At 54.0% G+C, this 20,703-nt stretch overlaps 1 protein-coding gene across 3 annotated transcripts; it reads right to left on the reverse strand.

Annotated features, from left to right (window-relative positions):
• Positions 1 to 115: 115 nt before the first annotated feature.
• Positions 116 to 19,063, reverse strand: si:dkey-220o5.5 (actin filament-associated protein 1). Of its 3 annotated transcripts, none has more exons than XM_029161143.2 (14): positions 18,721 to 19,063; positions 16,624 to 16,758; positions 15,802 to 15,879; positions 15,676 to 15,719; positions 14,895 to 15,227; positions 14,642 to 14,821; positions 14,527 to 14,580; positions 14,320 to 14,383; positions 13,834 to 14,251; positions 1,787 to 1,874; positions 1,508 to 1,592; positions 1,254 to 1,420; positions 1,060 to 1,170; positions 116 to 992 (listed from the first exon to the last, which is right to left on the reverse strand). In XM_029161143.2, the coding sequence occupies exons 1-14, from the start codon at positions 18,734 to 18,736 to the stop codon at positions 966 to 968; spliced, it is 1,800 nt and encodes a 599-aa protein (XP_029016976.1). In that variant the 5' UTR covers positions 18,737 to 19,063; the 3' UTR covers positions 116 to 965. The 3 variants fall into 3 exon arrangements, with proteins under 3 accessions (XP_029016976.1, XP_029016977.1, XP_029016975.1); XM_029161144.3 differs by lacking the exon at positions 18,721 to 19,063 and having other exon boundaries at positions 13,834 to 13,946; positions 14,019 to 14,251; positions 16,624 to 16,795; XM_029161142.3 differs by lacking the exon at positions 18,721 to 19,063 and having other exon boundaries at positions 16,624 to 16,795.
• Positions 19,064 to 20,703: the final 1,640 nt, after the last annotated feature.

Genomic DNA, 20,703 nt, shown 5'->3' on the forward strand with positions numbered 1-20,703 from the left:
CTGCTGTTTGAGTGACATGTTGTATTTTCACAACAGTTTTTCTCTTGTTTACTATTTTACCTGAGAAGTTAATGACACAACAAGACGTGACTTTCCCGGTAAATTACTAAAACTGTAAAAGTAAAGATGTGTTTATTGTGTTGACAATCGGTATTTAGTCAAAGTGTGTTTCATATAAAAGGCAGTGATACTAAAAGTGAACATGAAGGTCAATACACATTTGCTTGTTCCCTGGTGATGCTGTAGTGAACAGAACAGAGTCCTCCGATTGGCTGCTTGGTCGCTAGGTGCGCTGCTCCTTGGCGCCGTGGCAACGATGGCAGCTGTCTGTCAGACAAAAAGGACCTTAACCTTGTGAAGAGGGGCTCTTGTGAAGAGGAGGATGCGATATGCCAGAGCCAACAATGCAGACGAGCTGAAGGCCACTACCAGAGAAACCTGGGCTCATAACTAACACCTGAGCAGTGGCACAGACTGATGGACTCGCCGCACTGCTGCAGTGATTCAGGCAAAAGTGCTGAGCGCTGTACATGCTTTACTGTTCATACTTTTCATGTAGTAAGTAATATTCTAGTTTTCTGAGGGGGATTTAAATTTAATTCGATTTCAATTAGTTATAATCATCACATCTAAAAGAAGTAAACATTTGAAATATATCAGTCTGTGTGTAATGAATGAATATAATATAAACATTTTATTTTTTGAATGGAATTAGTGAAATAAATGAACTTTGTGTTGATATTATGTGATACGTATGTGGACTTCAAGGTCACATGCTGCACTTTGTAACCATGGCAACCTAACAAAGACATGTCTGTATAGTAAAGGATGTTTTCACAGATGCTCCAGTGTCGCTTCTGTCCAGTTCTAAGGACTAGTCCAGTGTTGAACGAAAAGGAACCGATAAAGAGTCAGAATCACCGGGTCAAGGGGCCAGAGAGTCCGACATGCAGAGGTTCTGTTGGTCAGGCAGCAGCTTTGGTTTCCCACTCCTAAAAATGATTCACAGTTAAAACCTGTTATAACCTACAGTTATCATACTTGCACGTGTGCCCTGACCTTCCTCCTCTGGAAAACCTTCCCGTGTTGGATGAACGGTGCTGACGGAGCTCGTCCCAGACTGGTCTTGGCCGAGGCCGTGCGTCGCAGGAGCGGGTTCAGGAAGCCCGTCTGGGCCGCAGACACAGCACAGTGAGCAGCGCCGCTCGCAGACTGTACCTCCAACACCACGTCTCACACTGAAGTTTCCTCACCTGAGCACGCTCAGTGCAGACGGCCAGCGACTGTCTGAACAAGGTGCGTTTGTTTTGCTTCCCGGCAGATGCCAGGTTGATCTCTGAGCCCGCCCTCCGCGGCACCGGCTCCTTCCGGGTGAGCTCAAGCTTCTGGACTGCGCGTTCCACCTCCACCGGCCTTTTGTCTGCAACGCACACCAACACGAGGGTTACAGGTTCCAGCCGGACATCCACAGGTTTGGCTCAGAGGTCAGAGGTCACCTGCCACTCACTGTAGCTGGTGAAGACGCTGTTGCTGTATGTCACGAACTCTCTGGATGAGACCGAGTATCGGGCCGTGTCCTCTGAGCTGTGGAGCTGAGAACAGAACATTTCATATGGACCTCTGCTCCAAGGTCTCCTATTCGAACCTCCATCCATTTTAACATCCATTTAAACTACAAGTCAAGGCCAAGATGCACCATGGGAGTCACACCCTAAACCTGTCTGGCTCCCTCTGGTGCTCGTCTGTGTCGGCAGTGTAACTAGCTCGTTGCTAATCTGGGTCGTACCGCGTGCTGCAGGGCGGCGGTGTTGGAGTAGATGGCCCCGCCCCCACGGAAGGCGTCGTCCGTGGGGAACCTCCAGGTCTGCAGCCCACTGAGGACACACGTCAGCGCGTCAGGGGCCAGTGTTCTGCGTTCAGCGTTCTGCGTCCAGCGTTCTGCGTCCAGCGTTCTGCGTTCAGCGTTCTGCGTTCAGCGTTCTGCGTTCAGCGTTCTGCGTCAAGCGTTCTGCGTTAAGCGCTCTGCGTTCAGCGTTCTGCATCAAGCGTTCTGCGTCAAGCGTTCTGCGTCAAGCGTTCTGCGTCCAGCGTTCTGCGTCCAGCGTTCTGCGTTCAGCGTCAAGCGTTCTGCGTCAAGCGATCTGCGTTCAGCGTTCTGCGTCAAGCATTCTGCGTTCTGCGTTCAGCGTTCTGCGTCAAGCGTTCTGCGTCAAGCGTTCTGCGTCAAGCGTTCTGCGTTCTGCGTCAAGCGTTCTGCGTTCAGCGTCCAGCGTTCTGCAATTTGCGTTCTGTGCTCAGCTTGCAGCGTTCTGCGTCAAGCATTTGGCGTTCTGTGTCAAGCTTTCTGCGTCAAGCGTTCTGTGTCCAGCATTCTGCGTCCAGCGTTCTGCGTTCAGCGTTCTGCATTCTGCATCAAGCGTTCTGCGTCAAGCGTTCTGCGTCAAGCGTTCTGCGTTCAGCATGCAGCGTTCAGCATCCAGCGTTCTGCGCTATGTGTTCAGCGTTCAGTGTTCAGCGTTCTGCGTTCAGCGTCAAGCGTTCTGTGTCCAGCATTCTGCGTCCAGCGTTCAGCGTTCTGCGTCAAGCGTTCTGCGTCAAGCGTTCTGCGTCAAGCGTTCTGCGTCAAGCGTTCTGCGTCAAGCGTGCAGCGTTCAGCGTCCAGCGTTCTGCGCTATGTGTTCAGCGTTCAGCGTTCTGCGTTCAGCGTTCAGCGTCCAGCGTTCTGCGTTCTGTGTCAAGCGTTCGGCGTTCTGTGTCAAGCTTTCTCCGTCAAGCGTTCTGTGTCAAGCGTTCTGCGTTCAGCGTTCTGTGTCAAGCGTTCTGCGTTCAGCGTCCAGCGGTTTGCGTTTTGCGTTCAGTGTTCAGCGTTCTGCGTTCTGCGTTCAGCGTTCTGCGTCAAGCGTTCTGCGTTCAGCGTTCAGCGTCCAGCGTTTTGCGTTCAGTGTTCAGCGTGCAGCGTTCTGTGTCAAGCTTTCTGCGTCAAGCGTTCTGTGTCCAGCATTCTGCGTTCAGCGTTCTGTGTCCAGCATTCTGCGTCCAGCGTTCTGCGTTCAGCGTTCTGCGTCCAGCGTTCTGCGTTTTGCGTTCAGTGTTCAGCGTGCAGCTTTCTGTGTCCAGCATTCTGCGTCCAGCGTTCAGCGTTCAGCGTTCAGCATTCAGCGTTCTGCGTTCAGCGTTCTGCGTCAAGCGTTCTGCGTCAAGCGTTCTGCGTTCAGCGTCCAGCGTTCTGCGTTTTGCATTCAGTGTTCAGCGTGCAGCGTTCTGTGTCCAGCATTCTGTGTCCAGCATTCTGCGTCCAGCGTTCAGTGTTCTGCGTTCAGCGTTCTGCGTCAAGCGTTCTGCGTTCAGCGTTCAGCGTCCAGCGTTCAGTGTTCAGCGTGCAGCGTTCTGCGTTCTGTGTCAAGCGTTATGTGTCCAGCATTCTGCGTCCAGCGTTCTGCGTCAAGCGTTCAGCGTCCAGCGTTCTGCGTTTTGAGTCAGTGTTCAGCGTTCTGCGTCAAGCATTCTGCGTCAAGCGTTCTGCGTCCAGCGTTCTGCGTTCAGCGTTCTGCGTTCTGCGTCAAGCGTTCTGCGTCAAGCGTTCTGCGTTCAGCGTTCTGCGTTCAGCGTTCTGCGTCAAGCGTTCTGCGTTCTGCGTTCAGCGTTCTGCGTTTTGCGATCAGTGTTCAGCGTGCAGCGTTCTGTGTCCAGCATTCTGCGTCCAGCGTTCAGCGTTCTGCGTTCAGCGTTCAGCGTTCTGCGTTCTGCGTCAAGCGTTCTGCGTTCAGCGTCCAGTGTCCAGCGTTCTGCGTTCTGCGTCAAGCGTTCGGCGTTCTGTGTCAAGCTTTCTGCGTCCAGCGTTCTGCGTCAAGCGTTCTGCGTTCAACATTCAGCGTCCAGCGTCCAGCGTTCTGCGTTCAGTGTTCAGCGTGCAGCGTTCTGTGTCAAGCTTTCTGCGTCAAGCGTTCTGTGTCCAGCATTCTGCGTCCAGCGTTCAGCGTTCTGTGTCCAGCATTCTGCGTCCAGCGTTCTGCGTCAAGCGTTCTGCGTCAAGCGTTCTGCGTCAAGCGTTCTGCGTCAAGTGTGCAGCGTCAAGCGTTCGGCGTTCTGTGTCAAGCTTTCTGCGTCAAGCGTCCAGCGTTCAGCGTTCTGCGTTCAGCGTTCTGCGTCAAGCGTTCTGCGTTCAGCGTTCAGCGTCCAGCGTTCAGTGTTCAGCGTGCAGCGTTCTGCGTTCTGTGTCAAGCGTTATGTGTCCAGCATTCTGCGTCCAGCGTTCTGCGTCAAGCGTTCAGCGTCCAGCGTTCTGCGTTTTGAGTCAGTGTTCAGCGTTCTGCGTCAAGCATTCTGCGTCAAGCGTTCTGCGTCCAGCGTTCTGCGTTCAGCGTTCTGCGTTCTGCGTCAAGCGTTCTGCGTCAAGCGTTCTGCGTTCAGCGTTCTGCGTTCAGCGTTCTGCGTCAAGCGTTCTGCGTTCTGCGTTCAGCGTTCTGCGTTTTGCGATCAGTGTTCAGCGTGCAGCGTTCTGTGTCCAGCATTCTGCGTCCAGCGTTCAGCGTTCTGCGTTCAGCGTTCAGCGTTCTGCGTTCTGCGTCAAGCGTTCTGCGTTCAGCGTCCAGTGTCCAGCGTTCTGCGTTCTGCGTCAAGCGTTCGGCGTTCTGTGTCAAGCTTTCTGCGTCCAGCGTTCTGCGTCAAGCGTTCTGCGTTCAACATTCAGCGTCCAGCGTCCAGCGTTCTGCGTTCAGTGTTCAGCGTGCAGCGTTCTGTGTCAAGCTTTCTGCGTCCAGCGTTCTGCGTCAAGCGTTCTGCGTTCAACATTCAGCGTCCAGCGTCCAGCGTTCTGCGTTCAGTGTTCAGCGTGCAGCGTTCTGTGTCAAGCTTTCTGCGTCAAGCGTTCTGTGTCCAGCATTCTGCGTCCAGCGTTCAGCGTTCTGTGTCCAGCATTCTGCGTCCAGCGTTCTGCGTCAAGCGTTCTGCGTCAAGCGTTCTGCGTCAAGCGTTCTGCGTCAAGTGTGCAGCGTCAAGCGTTCGGCGTTCTGTGTCAAGCTTTCTGCGTCAAGCGTTCTGCATTCAGCGTTCTGCGTCAAGCGTTCTGCATCCAGCGTTCTGCGTTCAGCGTCAAGCGTTCTGCGTCAAGCGTTCTGCGTTCTGCGTCAAGCGTTCTGCGTTAAGCGTTCTGCGTTCTGCGTCCAGCGTTCTGCGTTTTGCGTTCAGTGTTCAGCGTGCAGCGTTCTGTGTCCAGCATTCTGCGTCCAGCGTTCAGCGTTCAGCGTTCTGCGTTCAGCATTCTGCGTTCTGCGTCAAGCGTTCTGCGTTCAGCGTCCAGCGTCCAGCGTCCAGCGTTCTGCGTCAAGCGTTCGGCGTTCTGTGTCAAGCTTTCTGCGTCCAGCGTTCTGCATTCTGCGTTTTGCGTTCAGTGTTCAGCGTGCAGCGTTCTGTGTCAAGCTTTCTGCTTCAAGTGTTCTGTGTCCAGCATTCTGCGTCCAGCGCTCAGCGTTCTGTGTTCAGCGTTCAGCGTTCTGCGTTCAGCGTTCAGCGTTCTGCGTTCTGCGTTAAGCGTGCAGCGTCAAGCGTTCGGCGTTCTGTGTCAAGCTTTCTGCGTCAAGCGTTCTGCATTCAGCGTTCTGCGTCAAGCGTTCTGCATCCAGCGTTCTGCGTTCAGCGTCAAGCGTTCTGCGTCAAGCGTTCTGCGTCAAGCGTTCTGCGTTAAGCGTTAAGCGTTCTGCGTTCTGCGTCCAGCGTTCTGCGTTTTGCGTTCAGTGTTCAGCGTGCAGCGTTCTGTGTCCAGCATTCTGCGTCCAGCGTTCAGCGTTCTGCGTTCAGCATTCTGCGTTCTGCGTCAAGCGTTCGGCGTTCTGTGTCAAGCTTTCTGCGTCCAGCGTTCTGCATTCTGCGTTTTGCGTTCAGTGTTCAGCGTGCAGCGTTCTGTGTCAAGCTTTCTGCTTCAAGTGTTCTGTGTCCAGCATTCTGCGTCCAGCGCTCAGCGTTCTGTGTTCAGCGTTCTGCGTTCAGCGTTCAGCGTTAAGCGTTCTGCGTTCTGCGTTCAGCGTTCAGCGTTCAGCATTCTGCGTCAAGCGTTCTGCGTCAAGCGTTCGGCGTTCTGTGTCAAGCTTTCTGCGTCCAGCGTTCAGCGTTCAGCGTTCAGCGTTCTGCGTTCAGCGTTCTGCGTTCTGCGTCCAGCGTCCAGCGTTCTGCGTCCAGCGTTCTGCGTCCAGCGTTCTGCGTTCAGCGTTCTGCGTTTTGCGTTCAGTGTTCAGCGTGCAGCGTTCTGTGTCAAGCTTTCTGCGTCAAGTGTTCTGTGTCCAGCATTCTGCGTCCAGCGCTCAGCGTTCTGTGTTCAGCGTTCTGCGTCAAGCGTTCGGCGTGCAGCATCAAGCGTTCTGCGTCAAGCGTTCTGCGTCAAGCGTTCTGCGTTCAGCGTTCTGTGTCAAGCGTTTTGCGTTCAGCGTGCAGCGTTCAGCGTCCAGCGTTCTGCGCTATGTGTTCAGCGTTCAGCGTTCTGCGTTCTGCATCAAGCGTTCGGCGTTCTGTGTCAAGCTTTCTGCGTCAAGCGTTCTGCATTCAGCGTTCTGCGTCAATCGTTCTGCATCCAGCGTTCTGCGTTCAGCGTTCTGCGTTCTGCGTTCTGCGTTCTGCGTCAAGCGTTCTGCGTTAAGCGTTCTGCGTTCAGCGTTCTGCGTCAAGCGTTCTGCGTCAAGCGTTCGGCGTTCTGTGTCAAGCTTTCTGCGTCCAGCGTTCAGCGGTCTGCATTCTGCTTCCAGCGTTCAGCGTTCTGCGTTCTGCGTTCAGCGTTCTGCGTCAAGCGTTCTGCGTTCAGCGTCCAGCGTTCTGCGTTTTGCGTTCAGTGTTCAGCGTGCAGCTTTCTGTGTCCAGCATTCTGCGTCCAGCGTTCAGCGTTCAGCATTCAGCGTTCTGCGTTCAGCGTTCTGCGTCAAGCGTTCTGCGTTCAGCGTCCAGCGTCCAGCGTTCTGCGTTTTGCGTTTTGCATTCAGTGTTCAGCGTGCAGCGTTCTGTGTCCAGCATTCTGTGTCCAGCATTCTGCGTCCAGCGTTCAGCGTTCAGCGTTCTGCGTTCAGCGTTCTGCGTCAAGCGTTCTGCGTTCAGCGTTCAGTGTTCAGCGTTCTGCGTTCTGCGTTCTGCGTCAAGCGTTATGTGTCCAGCATTCTGCGTCCAGCGTTCTGCGTCAAGCGTTCAGCGTCCAGCGTTCTGCGTTTTGAGTCAGTGTTCAGCGTTCTGCGTCAAGCGTTCTGCGTCAAGCGTTCTGCGTTCAGCGTTCTGCATTCAGCGTTCAGCGTTCTGCGTTCTGCGTCCAGCGTCCAGCGTTCTGCGTTTTGCATTCAGTGTTCAGCGTGCAGCGTTCTGTGTCCAGCATTCTGTGTCCAGCATTCTGCGTCCAGCGTTCAGCGTTCAGCGTTCTGCGTTCAGCGTTCTGCGTCAAGCGTTCTGCGTTCAGCGTCCAGCGTTCAGTGTTCAGCGTTCTGCGTTCTGCGTTCTGCGTTCTGCGTTCTGCGTCAAGCGTTATGTGTCCAGCATTCTGCGTCCAGCGTTCTGCGTCAAGCGTTCAGCGTCCAGCGTTCTGCGTTTTGAGTCAGTGTTCAGCGTTCTGCGTCAAGCGTTCTGCGTCAAGCGTTCTGCGTCCAGCGTTCTGCGTTCAGCGTTCTGCGTTCTGCGTTCTGCGTCCAGCGTCCAGCGTTCTGCGTTTTGCATTCAGCGTTCAGCGTTCTGCGTTCAGCGTTCTGCATTCAGCGTTCAGCGTTCTGCGTTCTGCGTTCTGCGTTCTGCGTTAAGCGTTCTGCGTTAAGCGTTCTGCGTTCAGCGTTCAGCATTCTGCGTCAAGCGTTCTGCGTCAAGCGTTCGGCGTTCTGTGTCAAGCTTTCTGCGTCCAGCGTTCAGCGGTCTGCATTCTGCGTCCAGCGTTCAGCGTTCTGCGTTCAGCGTTCTGCGTTCTGCATCCAGCGTCCAGCGTCCAGCGTTCTGCGTCCAGCGTTCTGCGTTCAGCGTTCTGCGTTTTGCGTTCAGTGTTCAGCGTGCAGCGTTCTGTGTCAAGCTTTCTGCGTCAAGTGTTCTGTGTCCAGCATTCTGCGTCCAGCGCTCAGCGTTCTGTGTTCAGCGTTCAGCGTTCTGCGTCAAGCGTTCTGCGTTCTGCGTTCTGCGTCAAGCGTTCTGCGTCAAGCTTTCGGCGTTCTGTGTCAAGCTTTCTGCGTCCAGCGTTCTGCGTTTTGCGTTCAGTGTTCAGCGTGCAGCTTTCTGTGTCCAGCATTCTGCGTCCAGCGTTCAGCATTCAGCGTTCTGCGTCAAGCGTTCTGCGTTCAGCGTCCAGCGTCCAGCGTTCTGCGTTTTGCATTCAGTGTTCAGCGTGCAGCGTTCTGTGTCCAGCATTCTGTGTCCAGCATTCTGCGTCCAGCGTTCAGCGTTCAGCGTTCAGCGTTCAGCATTCAGCGTTCTGCGTTCAGCGTTCTGCGTCAAGCGTTCTGCGTTCAGCGTCCAGCGTCCAGCGTTCTGCGTTTTGCGTTTTGCATTCAGTGTTCAGCGTGCAGCGTTCTGTGTCCAGCATTCTGTGTCCAGCATTCTGCGTCCAGCGTTCAGCGTTCAGCGTTCTGCGTTCTGCGTTCAGCGTTCTGCGTCAAGCGTTCTGCGTTCAGCGTTCAGTGTTCAGCGTTCTGCGTTCTGCGTTCTGCGTCAAGCGTTATGTGTCCAGCATTCTGCGTCCAGCGTTCTGCGTCAAGCGTTCAGCGTCCAGCGTTCTGCGTTTTGAGTCAGTGTTCAGCGTTCTGCGTCAAGCGTTCTGCGTCAAGCGTTCTGCGTTCAGCGTTCTGCATTCAGCGTTCAGCGTTCTGCGTTCTGCGTCCAGCGTCCAGCGTTCTGCGTTTTGCATTCAGTGTTCAGCGTGCAGCGTTCTGTGTCCAGCATTCTGTGTCCAGCATTCTGCGTCCAGCGTTCAGCGTTCAGCGTTCTGCGTTCAGCGTTCTGCGTCAAGCGTTCTGCGTTCAGCGTCCAGCGTTCAGTGTTCAGCGTTCTGCGTTCTGCGTTCTGCGTTCTGCGTTCTGCGTCAAGCGTTATGTGTCCAGCATTCTGCGTCCAGCGTTCTGCGTCAAGCGTTCAGCGTCCAGCGTTCTGCGTTTTGAGTCAGTGTTCAGCGTTCTGCGTCAAGCGTTCTGCGTCAAGCGTTCTGCGTCCAGCGTTCTGCGTTCAGCGTTCTGCGTTCTGCGTTCTGCGTCCAGCGTCCAGCGTTCTGCGTTTTGCATTCAGCGTTCAGCGTTCTGCGTTCAGCGTTCTGCATTCAGCGTTCAGCGTTCTGCGTTCTGCGTTCTGCGTTAAGCGTTCTGCGTTAAGCGTTCTGCGTTCTGCGTTCAGCGTTCAGCATTCTGCGTCAAGCGTTCTGCGTCAAGCGTTCGGCGTTCTGTGTCAAGCTTTCTGCGTCCAGCGTTCAGCGGTCTGCATTCTGCGTCCAGCGTTCAGCGTTCTGCGTTCAGCGTTCTGCGTTCTGCATCCAGCGTCCAGCGTCCAGCGTTCAGCGTTCAGCGTTCTGCGTTCTGCGTTCAGCGTTCTGCGTCAAGCGTTCTGCGTTCAGCGTTCAGTGTTCAGCGTTCTGCGTTCTGCGTTCTGCGTTCTGCGTCAAGCGTTATGTGTCCAGCATTCTGCGTCCAGCGTTCTGCGTCAAGCGTTCAGCGTCCAGCGTTCTGCGTTTTGAGTCAGTGTTCAGCGTTCTGCGTCAAGCGTTCTGCGTCAAGCGTTCTGCGTTCAGCGTTCTGCATTCAGCGTTCAGCGTTCTGCGTTCTGCGTCCAGCGTCCAGCGTTCTGCGTTTTGCATTCAGTGTTCAGCGTGCAGCGTTCTGTGTCCAGCATTCTGTGTCCAGCATTCTGCGTCCAGCGTTCAGCGTTCAGCGTTCTGCGTTCAGCGTTCTGCGTCAAGCGTTCTGCGTTCAGCGTCCAGCGTTCAGTGTTCAGCGTTCTGCGTTCTGCGTTCTGCGTTCTGCGTCAAGCGTTATGTGTCCAGCATTCTGCGTCCAGCGTTCTGCGTCAAGCGTTCAGCGTCCAGCGTTCTGCGTTTTGAGTCAGTGTTCAGCGTTCTGCGTCAAGCGTTCTGCGTCAAGCGTTCTGCGTCCAGCGTTCTGCGTTCAGCGTTCTGCGTTCTGCGTCCAGCGTCCAGCGTTCTGCGTTTTGCATTCAGCGTTCAGCGTTCTGCGTTCAGCGTTCTGCATTCAGCGTTCAGCGTTCTGCGTTCTGCGTTCTGCGTTCTGCGTTAAGCGTTCTGCGTTAAGCGTTCTGCGTTCTGCGTTCAGCGTTCAGCATTCTGCGTCAAGCGTTCTGCGTCAAGCGTTCGGCGTTCTGTGTCAAGCTTTCTGCGTCCAGCGTTCAGCGGTCTGCATTCTGCGTCCAGCGTTCAGCGTTCTGCGTTCAGCGTTCTGCGTTCTGCATCCAGCGTCCAGCGTCCAGCGTTCTGCGTCCAGCGTTCTGCGTTCAGCGTTCTGCGTTTTGCGTTCAGTGTTCAGCGTGCAGCGTTCTGTGTCAAGCTTTCTGCGTCAAGTGTTCTGTGTCCAGCATTCTGCGTCCAGCGCTCAGCGTTCTGTGTTCAGCGTTCAGCGTTCTGCGTCAAGCGTTCTGCGTTCTGCGTTCTGCGTCAAGCGTTCTGCGTCAAGCTTTCTGCGTTCTGTGTCAAGCTTTCTGCGTCCAGCGTTCTGCGTTTTGCGTTCAGTGTTCAGCGTGCAGCTTTCTGTGTCCAGCATTCTGCGTCCAGCGTTCAGCATTCAGCGTTCTGCGTCAAGCGTTCTGCGTTCAGCGTCCAGCGTTCTGCGTTTTGCATTCAGTGTTCAGCGTGCAGCGTTCTGTGTCCAGCATTCTGTGTCCAGCATTCTGCGTCCAGCGTTCAGCGTTCAGCGTTCTGCGTTCAGCGTTCTGCGTCAAGCGTTCTGCGTTCAGCGTTCAGCGTTCAGCGTTCAGCGTCCAGCGTTCAGTGTTCAGCGTGCAGCGTTCTGCATTCTGCGTTCTGCGTCAAGCGTTATGTGTCCAGCATTCTGCGTCCAGCGTTCTGCGTCAAGCGTTCAGCGTCCAGCGTTCTGCGTTTTGAGTCAGTGTTCAGCGTTCTGCGTCAAGCGTTCTGCGTCAAGCGTTCTGCGTCCAGCGTTCTGCGTTCAGCGTTCTGCGTCAAGCGTTCTGCGTCAAGCGTTCTGCGTCAAGCGTTCTGCGTCAAGCGTTCTGCGTTCAGCGTTCTGCGTTCAGCATTCTGCGTTCTGCGTCAAGCGTTCTGCGTTCAGCGTTTTGCGTTCAGCGTTTTGCGTTTAGTGTTCAGCGTGCAGCGTTCTGTGTCCAGCATTCTGTGTCCAGCATTCTGCGTCCAGCGTTCAGCGTTCTGCGTCCAGCGTTCTGCGTTCAGCGTCCAGCGTTCTGCGTTTTGCGTTCAGCGTTCAGCGTTCAGCGTTCAGCGTTCTGCGTTCAGCGTTCAGCGTTCTGCGTCCAGCGTTCTGCATCCAGCGTTCAGCGTTCTGCGTTCAGCGTTCTGCATTCTGCGTTTTGCGTTCAGCGTTCAGCGTTCTGCCTTCAGCGTCCAGCGTTCTGCGTTTTGCGTTCAGTGTTCAGCGTGCAGCGTTCTGTGTCAAGCTTTCTGCGTCAAGTGTTCTGTGTCCAGCATTCTGCGTCCAGCGTTCTGTGTTCAGCGTTCAGCGTTCTGCGTCCAGCGTTCTGCGTCCAGCGTTCTGCGTCAAGCGTCAAGCGTTCTGCGTCAAGCGTTCTGCGTTCAGCGTTCTGTGTCAAGCGTTCTGCGTTCAGCGTCCAGCGTTCTGCGTTCAGTGTTCAGCGTGCAGCGTGCAGCGTTCTGCGTCAAGCGTTCGGCGTTCTGTGTCAAGCTTTCTGCGTCAAGCGTTCTGCGTCAAGCGTTCTGCGTTCAGCGTTCTGCGTTCTGCGTTCAGCGTTCTGCGTTCTGCGTTATGTGTTCTGCGTCAAGCGTTCTGCGTTCAGCGTCCAGCGTTCTGCGTTTTGCGTTCAGTGTTCAGCGTGCAGCGTTCTGCGTCCAGCGTTCTGCGTCAAGCGTTCAGCGTCCAGCGTTCTGCGTTTTGCGTTCAGTGTTCAGCGTGCAGCGTTCTGTGTCAAGCTTTCTGCGTCAAGTGTTCTGTGTCCAGCATTCTGCGTCCAGCGTTCTGTGTTCAGCGTTCAGCGTTCTGCGTCCAGCGTTCTGCGTCCAGCGTTCTGCGTCAAGCGTCAAGCGTTCTGCGTCAAGCGTTCTGCGTTCAGCGTTCTGTGTCAAGCGTTCTGCGTTCAGCGTCCAGCGTTCTGCGTTCAGTGTTCAGCGTGCAGCGTGCAGCGTTCTGCGTCAAGCGTTCGGCGTTCTGTGTCAAGCTTTCTGCGTCAAGCGTTCTGCGTCAAGCGTTCTGCGTTCAGCGTTCTGCGTTCTGCGTTCAGCGTTCTGCGTTCTGCGTTATGTGTTCTGCGTCAAGCGTTCTGCGTTCAGCGTCCAGCGTTCTGCGTTTTGCGTTCAGTGTTCAGCGTGCAGCGTTCTGCGTCCAGCGTTCAGCGTTCTGCGTCAAGCGTTCTGCGTTCAGCGTTCTGCGTTCAGCGTTCTGCGTTCAGCGTTCTGCGTTCTGCGTCAAGCGTTCTGCGTTCAGCGTCCAGCGTTCTGCGTTTTGCATTCTGTGTTCAGCGTGCAGCGTTCTGTGTCCAGCATTCTGTGTCCAGCATTCTGTGTCCAGCATTCTGCGTCCAGCGTTCAGCGTTCTGCGTTCAGCGTTCTGCGTCAAGCGTTCTGCGTTCTGCGTTCAGCGTTCAGCGTTCAGTGTTCAGCGTGCAGCGTTCTGCGTTCTGCATCAAGCGTTCTGTGTCCAGCATTCTGCGTCCAGCGTTCTGCGTCAAGCGTTCAGCGTCCAGCGTTCTGCGTTCTGCGTCAAGCGTTCTGCGTTCAGCGTTCAGCGTTCAGCGTTCAGCGTTCAGCGTTCTGCGTTCTGCGTTCTGCGTCAAGCGTTCTGCGTTCAGCGTCCAGCATTCTGCGTTTTGCGTTCAGTGTTCAGCGTGCAGCGTTCTGCGTCCAGCATTCTGCGTCCAGCGTTCAGCGTTCTGCGTTCAGCGTCCAGCGTTCTGCGTTCAGCGTTCTGCGTTCAGCGTTCTGCATCCAGCGTTCAGCGTTCTGCGTTTAGTGTTCTGCATTCTGCGTTTTGCGTTCAGCGTTCAGCGTTCAGCGTTCAGCGTTCTGCCTTCAGCGTCCAGCGTTCTGCGTTCAGGGTTCAGCGTGCAGCGTTCTGTGTCAAGCTTTCTGCGTCAAGTGTTCTGTGTCCAGCATTCTGCGTCCAGCGTTCAGCGTTCTGTGTTCAGCGTTCAGCGTTCTGCGTCAAGCGTTCTGCGTCAAGCGTTCTGCGTCAAGCGTTCTGCGTTCAGCGTTCTGTGTCAAGCGTTCTGCGTTCAGCGTCCAGCGTTCTGCGTTTTGCGTTCTGTGTTCAGCGTGCAGCGTTCTGCGTCAAGCGTTCGGCGTTCTGTGTCAAGCTTTCTGCGTCAAGCGTTTTGCGTCAAGCGTTCTGTGTTCAGCATTCTGCGTTCTGCGTTCAGCGTTCTGCGTTCTGCGTTCTGCGTTCTGTGTTCTGCGTCAAGCGTTCTGCGTTCAGCGTCCAGCGTGCAGCGTTCTGCGTCCAGCGTTCAGCGTTCAGCGTCAAGCGTTCTGTGTCAAGCTTTCTGCGTCAAGCGTTCTGCGTCAAGCGTTCTGCGTTTTGCGTTCAGCGTCCAGCGTTCTGCGTTTTGCGTTCAGTGTTCAGCGTGCAGCTTTCTGTGTCCAGCGTTCAGCGTTCAGCGTTCTGCGTTCTGCGTTCTGCGTCCAGCGTTCTGCGTTCTGCAATCTGCGCTACCGTCTGCCAGCTTCTGTCAACACCCCCCTCTCCTCACCTGAGCACTCCTGCGCCTGCATCCTCCTGGGGGCGGTTGTCATGGTGACGGTGATGGGCAGCTCCTTCATGCAGAAGCTTCACCCATCGCTCCTTCTCCTCTGAGCTGCCGACCTGAAGGACGAGAGCACGAGTGACGCCAGACGCCGGCACCCGCGCGGTGGAAGGAGCAGTCGCAGGCCTCACCTCCAGCACGGCCACCTGGTCACCGAGCATGCTCAGTGTGATCCTGTGGGAGCGCTCGGTGTCGGGCCCAGCTCGGACCTCGCACCCCCTGAGCTGGACCGTGTACTGAGGAGACTGCTGCCTCTGCTCCTCCTCCTCCTCCTCCCCCTCTGCAAACATGTTGAGGACGCCGGCCTCCACCCGACACGCTAGGCTCTGCCACTGACAGTTCATCAGCACGTTGAGGAGGCCCGCTGCGTTACAGAAGGAGACGGGTCAGACGTGTTCTGGTCCAAACCCACAAACCTGCTGTAGCCCGTACCTTTGTCCTGGTGGAGGCTGCAGTCAAATAAAGCTTTCTCTTCCTCAGTCTGGACTGCTCTGGACTGAAGAACACAAACAGGATCAGAACATTCATGTCTGAACCACAGGCGCTGGAACACTGACAGGTTCTGCCACTGTGGCTGGTTGTGACAGAAAGGCGTCACGGGGTCACTCATGGGTTCTGCAGAAGGAGAACGGTCCTCACCCGGCAGGACGGCGGCACCGCTGGCTCCCCTTCAGCTGCAGCCTCCTCCATCACCTGCACACAGTGTGTGTGAGTGCCGGTCGGTTCCGCCGGACCTCAACCCGCTCGTACTCACCTTCCTCCACTCCTCAGCCTGTTGGAAGCTGTTGTATCCCAGCACCAGCGTCTCAGAGCCCAGTGGAACCAGTTTGAGCTGGTGCTGGATCCTCCTGTTGCTCTTGGACTTGTAGCTGAGCCGACAGCCGCGCAGGCTCAGCTCCAGCTGCGGCAGCAGGTCCTGAGCGCACTTATAACACTGGTACAGAAGCAGACGCGCGTCAGAGCCATCGGACCCGTGTTCGTTCACAGCCGCTCGCTTTGCTCCTCACCAGCAGCGCGTCCTGTCTGACGATGAACAGCTGCTTGGTCCACTGCCCGAGCCAGCGCCTGCGCCACAGGTACCCGCAGAGCCGGGCCTCGGGGACGGGTCGCAGGCAGGGCTGGGACGCGCTCCAGCGGACGTAGTGGGCCCGGTCCTGGAGCGGCTCCTCGTCCTCGCCGTACGACTCGTAGTGGCTGCTGTCAGAGTCTCTGTCTGCACCGGCACCGGTTCCGGCACCGGTACCAGCCGCTACGTAGGGCTCTGCTTCCTCATAGGTGTCTTCATCATCATCATTTCCTAGACCCCCTGGAGGATGCGGCGGCACCGAAGGACTGTCAATCTGCAAAGCAGAGCTCAGTAACTTCTCACAACACATCTGCTTATTGTGGCTTCACTAATAACTGAAGGTTCAGCTCCGGGTTAACGGTGGTGCTGTTATCCATCCATCACAGAGACAGATGCTAATCAGCTGCCATTAGCGAGCACTTCCTCCCTGTAGCCAGCGGCCAGCGATGGCCTCATGTGTAAACACCAGCATCCTGTCGCTCCCTCGTCCCTCGTCTCCGCCCAAACCTCAGCTCATTACTGACATTACAGTCTGTCATTACTGAGCCACATCACACGGCTCCTCTCTGTTTCTACTTCTGGATCCACAGAATCCAGAGAAACACACAAGTTAATGGTCTGAGCAGAGGCTGAGCCGTGTGCACGCAGTGAATCCAGGCGACACTGCTGCGTTGGAGGGCAGTTCTCTCGTAGTTCTGACCCGGCCCGGTGGTACCACTCACCCAATCCCGTGCCTTGGAGTCCAGCTTTGAGCTCTGGGAAGCGTCTGCACAGAGACACAAGCGTGCTGAACGTCAGACGCACGCTGCTGTAACACATTTCCGTCCAGTTACTCATAGCTCAGTTACCTGTCGCAGGTGTGTCTGGCAGCTCGTTGCTAGGAGACGACGATGGGCAGCTCATCACCATGTACTCAGCATCTTCCACTGAAAGCAAACAAGCACTGCTAATGCTAACTGCTAATGACTGGGCGCATTACAACAGCTCCTGGGTGTTTTCTCAGAAGAATTGAAGACTTTTCTTCATTGTTGTGTGCTGGACAGACTTTTAACGGAGCTCTGGTTCTGTGGCGGATTCTGGGCCCAGTGGTCCAGTTGATCCGTTAGCCACCTCTTTTCTATTAAAGGACTAAACCGACTCCCACACTATAAAACCATAAAACTGTATCAGAACTCGAAGGAACTTATGAAGGAACCGATTACCTCAAAATAATAATAATAATAATAATAATAATAATAATAATAATAATAATAATAATAATTTATAAGTAAGCAATAACTTAAAACAACAAATTTAATCAAAGTAAAAAGTTTTCATTTGTGTTTTTTTTTATTTAAGTGCACTGGGCTGAAAATGATTCTTTCCTTGACTTATTGTTTCTTTTCCTCTCTACATGTATGTACCTCAGATCAGTACACTGTGGACGGGCCATGACCACTGGGATCCAACCCTGGACCTTCTCACTATCAGGCAACAGTGCTACCCACTGGCACGCTGTAAATTTACTTTATGTAAAATGTCTCAGCACCAAAACATTAAAAGTAGGTTCATTGTTCCAAGACCTTAATACAGTAGTTCTGAGTTTCATTAACTTTTAGACAGTGTTTAAATGTAGGGTCCTCAATCTTTATCAGTTAGTAGAGGTGTTTACAGTGCAGCTTTGTTCTCACCAGGCGTCTCGTTGCTCTGCAGTTTGGACAGAAGGTCGGAGATGGATTTCTTCTGAGCCTGAGCGATGTAACTCAAGTTCTCCGAGTCCAGAACCAACAGAAAGGAGCGCAGGTCCCAGATCAGCTTGGCCAGAGCTAAAGCAGAGGCAGAGGTGAACATCTGCAACATCATGTTACTTCACGGGAAGAAATGAGCTCGAGCTCTGCCCATCACGCGTGTTTAACATTATCATAATTAATATAGCTTTTAGAATATGCAGGTCAGCGACGTGATGTAGTGAAGTACTGTATAAGTACATGTATGTCACTAAAACCTGTGGCTGCATCTGCATCTTTAACCTTCGTCCTTAAACAAGTTGCAGACACTTAAGCGACAACGAGCCTCCGACTTGGGAGCACGCTGAGGAAGCAGGTGGATAAACGCTCTCTTGTCTTTGTGAATGCACAGACTGATTCCCGGCCTCTCACAAACGTAGAACACGTCAGGCGTGTTCTCTGTCCCAGCTGATAACAAATAAAGGCAGTATTATACTGACAGTAGTCACAAGCCGCCCACTCGAGGACATGGACAGGTTAATGATTGGCTGAAAGCTTGCACCTGCTCAGGTACTTTCCCATGATGCACCAGTCTGTGGCTTCTTCTGACCTTCAGATGTGAAGGATGTGCCGCTAATGTTTAACAGAAAACCAAGAGAAGCTCCACCTCCTGATGAGTCTGTAGCGCATAACGGACGCTGCCTTGGCTTCTTGTCTTCGAGCAGCAGGTTCTTCTTCCGAACCGGAGCGGACCGGACCAGACCCCACTTTACACGATTAAACACAACCCTCAGTGTGTCTGTCCTTCAGCTGTGTGTGAGGTTGAACCACCTGAGTTGTCATAGGGGGAAAATGATGATTTTCGGGGGCAGACAGTCGCTGGTTGTGTGGCTCCGTTCAGAGCGGGTGACGCTCGGCTCCGTGTGGAAGACGAGGCCTGAACACGGCTCATTTACTGCTCTCTGCTGACTTAAGGTCCCACGATTCAGCGCTGAGAAGTGCATAGCTCACACACAAGGAGAGAAGCAGCCGTGAGCTTATCTGAGCATCGTTTTACTTCCTGTGTCTGGCTTTGAAGCTGACGGCATCCAGCAGCAGTCAGCGCGTCTGATGAAGAGCTAAACGGCCCCACCCTGAGCCACCGTCATCATGAGCCTCGCACTGGAGGCGCTGGCGTCCTCCCAACGACTCTGGTTCTGTCTGTGGACATGAGACCAAGTCTTGATTAGTTCCGCCTGGTCGAGAGTGAAACCAAAGCCGCCTACATCTGAATCCACCGGCCAGCAGCACGATGGCTGCGAGAGGCAGGAGCTTAAGTTAAGAAGTGGCTGAGACCACAGGACCCAAGAGCCTCAAACTAATCCATCGGCACTGAGTCCAGATCCTCTAATGGGACAAAGCTTCAGCCCGACCCGGGTTCAGGTGGAACCTGAACAGTGTGTTATCTGGTCTCCTGGGGCAGGAGGACGCAGCAGCTGCAGTTAACACTCCACCAGGGTCGGGACCACAGCAGCTGACCTGGTTCTGACCCAACGACCTGCTCGTGGCTCTCAGTCCCCTTACCCCAACCGCCCACCCTGAGCCTGGTTCTGGACTGAACATCAGGAGTGAGATGAGTAACACCTGGAAATTGAAGTCAAAGCCCAAAGCTCACTGCTACAGTGGTTCTGATGAAGTGTGATGTGCTGAGGTCCAGTATGTTTATCACTCCATCTCAGCATGAACTTGGCGGCGCTGCTGGGTCTGGACTCTGAACTGGACTGATCAGACCTAGTAGGAGCCGGTCCGCTGACCCCTGACCCCGGACTCTGCTTCCTGGTTCTGAGTAGTTCTGATAAATGCTGAAGGCTTAAATCAGCCTTTGCCTGCTGCATCACTGATCCACACAATAACGTGTAACGTTTACTCAAAGAAAAACATGGTTCTCACAGAAAGCATTACATTCAAAGTCAAAAACAGAACCAGTAAAACAGTTGCAGGATGTTTTTTACCTGGGTTGAGAACCTGATGTGAGGACTGGTTCTGATTCTATGTCTGTAGTAAGTAACATGAGGTCTGTACCTTTCTGTTTGTCCATGTCTGTTTGTTTCCTCAGTAGCTGCTGGTGTTCAGTCTCATTTCTCTGCAGAAGAACCAAACTGACCGGGTCTGTCTTCAGCTCTGGGTCCTTGTCTGGTTCAGTGTGTGTGTCTGGTTCTGTCTGTTGTTCTACCTCTGGTTCTATCTGTTGTTCTGTCTCTGGGTCCGTGCCCGGTTCTGCCTCTGTGTGTGTGTGTCTGGTTCTGTCTGTTGTTCTGCCTCTGAGTCCGTGTCTGATTCTGCCTCTCTGCGCTGAGTCTGAGTCCTGCCTCTGTGGGAGGAGCAGGAGGACGGACCGACTAGCTCATCAAACTACATCCCACAGGAGCAGTTGCTGTGTGTGAGCAGCGACTGTCTTCATGTGAATCTGAATATTAGTCTAATATTAGTAATATTATGTGCTGCTGCTTCTACTATCAATCCCAAACAATTGTTCTAGTTAATATATACATTCATTATTTTGATTTTATTAAAAACCTACAGTGTGGTTTGTTAGAGTGGATGTGCAGAACACACACACACACACACACACACACACACACACACACACACACACACGGACGGACGTTGTAGATGACGAACCCACATACACAGCACAGACCAGCTTGAAGATGGTAAATGAGAGTTTATTCCGAAACACAGAGTCCAGATCAGGCAGGGTCAGACACAGGTAGTCAAATACGGAGCAGCGCAAAGGATCAGGCAGCTTCGTGGTCGGGGACAGGCAAGGTTCGTTAACAAGACTCAGGATTACAGTACCGTTCCGTCAGAGGCAGGCTCGTCGTCAGGTAAGCAAGCACGGTCGTTATCAGACAGGATCAAAGGCCAAGGCGTACACAACAGACAAGGACTAGACAGGATCGGCGTCGGTGGTCAAAAACAAGGTTCACGATAACAAGGCTGGGCTCGGATTCAGAACGCTGGAACATGGTGAATATCACGCAACAATCTGGCAAGGTACTGGGGTGAGAGGTGGTGCTTAAATACAAGGTGACTGATTACTGATGAACTGCAGGTGTGGATAATGACCGGTAAAGGCAGGGAACAGCTGTGATATGACTTAAACCGGAAGTCCTTTCACAATAATAGCGGAAGTTGACCCAAGACGTGACACTCGGGTGGTCTCATCCACTTTCCAAGCTCGGGTCCTCTACCAGAGGCCAGGGAGCTGAGCCCTAGTAATAGTATTATTAGTATTTCTCTAGTTTCTCATGTTCCTTTTTCCTGATGTTGCCATCGCTTGGTATTGCCACATCCACCACTACGGCTTTCCTCTGCTCTTTATCCACCACCACAATGTCTGGTTGGTTCGCCATTACCATTCTGTCAGTCTGGATCTGGAAGTCCCACAGGATCTTGGCTCGCTCGTTCTCTACCACCTTGGGAGGTGTTTCCCACTTTGACCTTGGGGTTTCCAGTCCATACTCCGCGCAGATGTTCCTGTATACTATGCCAGCCACTTGGTTATGGCGTTCCATGTATGCTTTGCCTGCCAGCATCTTACACCCTGCAGTTATGTGCTGGACTATCTCTGGGGCCTCTTTGCACAGTCTACACCTTGGGTCTTGTCTGGTGTGGTAGATCTGGGCCTCTATGGCTCTGGTGCTCAGGGCCTGCTCCTGTGCAGCCAGGATGAGTGCCTCTGTGCTGTCCTTCAGCCCAGCCCTTTCAAGCCATTGGTAGGATTTGTTGAGATCAGCCACTTCAGTTATGTTCCGGTGGTACATCCCGTGCAAGGGCTTGTCCTCCCATGATGGTCCCTCTTCCAGCATCTCATCCTCTGTTCTCCACTGCCTGAGACATTCACTCAGCACGTCATCTGTCGGGGCCTTATCCTTGATGTACTTATGGGTCTTGGATGTTTCATCCTGGATAGTGGCTCTCACGCTCACTAGTCCTCTGCCTCCTTCCTTGCGGCTAGCGTACAGTCTCAGGGTGCTGGATTTGGGGTGGAACCCTCCATAC

Source organism: Betta splendens, chromosome 9 (assembly GCF_900634795.4).
Source record: "Betta splendens chromosome 9, fBetSpl5.4, whole genome shotgun sequence".
Lineage (NCBI taxonomy): Eukaryota > Metazoa > Chordata > Actinopteri > Anabantiformes > Osphronemidae > Betta > Betta splendens.

Coding starts and splice junctions, on each gene's coding strand:
- si:dkey-220o5.5 (XM_029161142.3), bottom strand. CDS start 16,795: ATGATGTTGCAGATGTTCACCTCTGCCTCTGCTTTAGCTCTGGCCAAG. Junction 1,593..1,786: donor CCGCCGCCCTGCAGCACGCG/GTACGACCCAGA, acceptor TTCTGTTCTCAG/CTCCACAGCTCAGAGGACAC. Junction 993..1,059: donor AGGTTTTCCAGAGGAGGAAG/GTCAGGGCACAC, acceptor AATCATTTTTAG/GAGTGGGAAACCAAAGCTGC.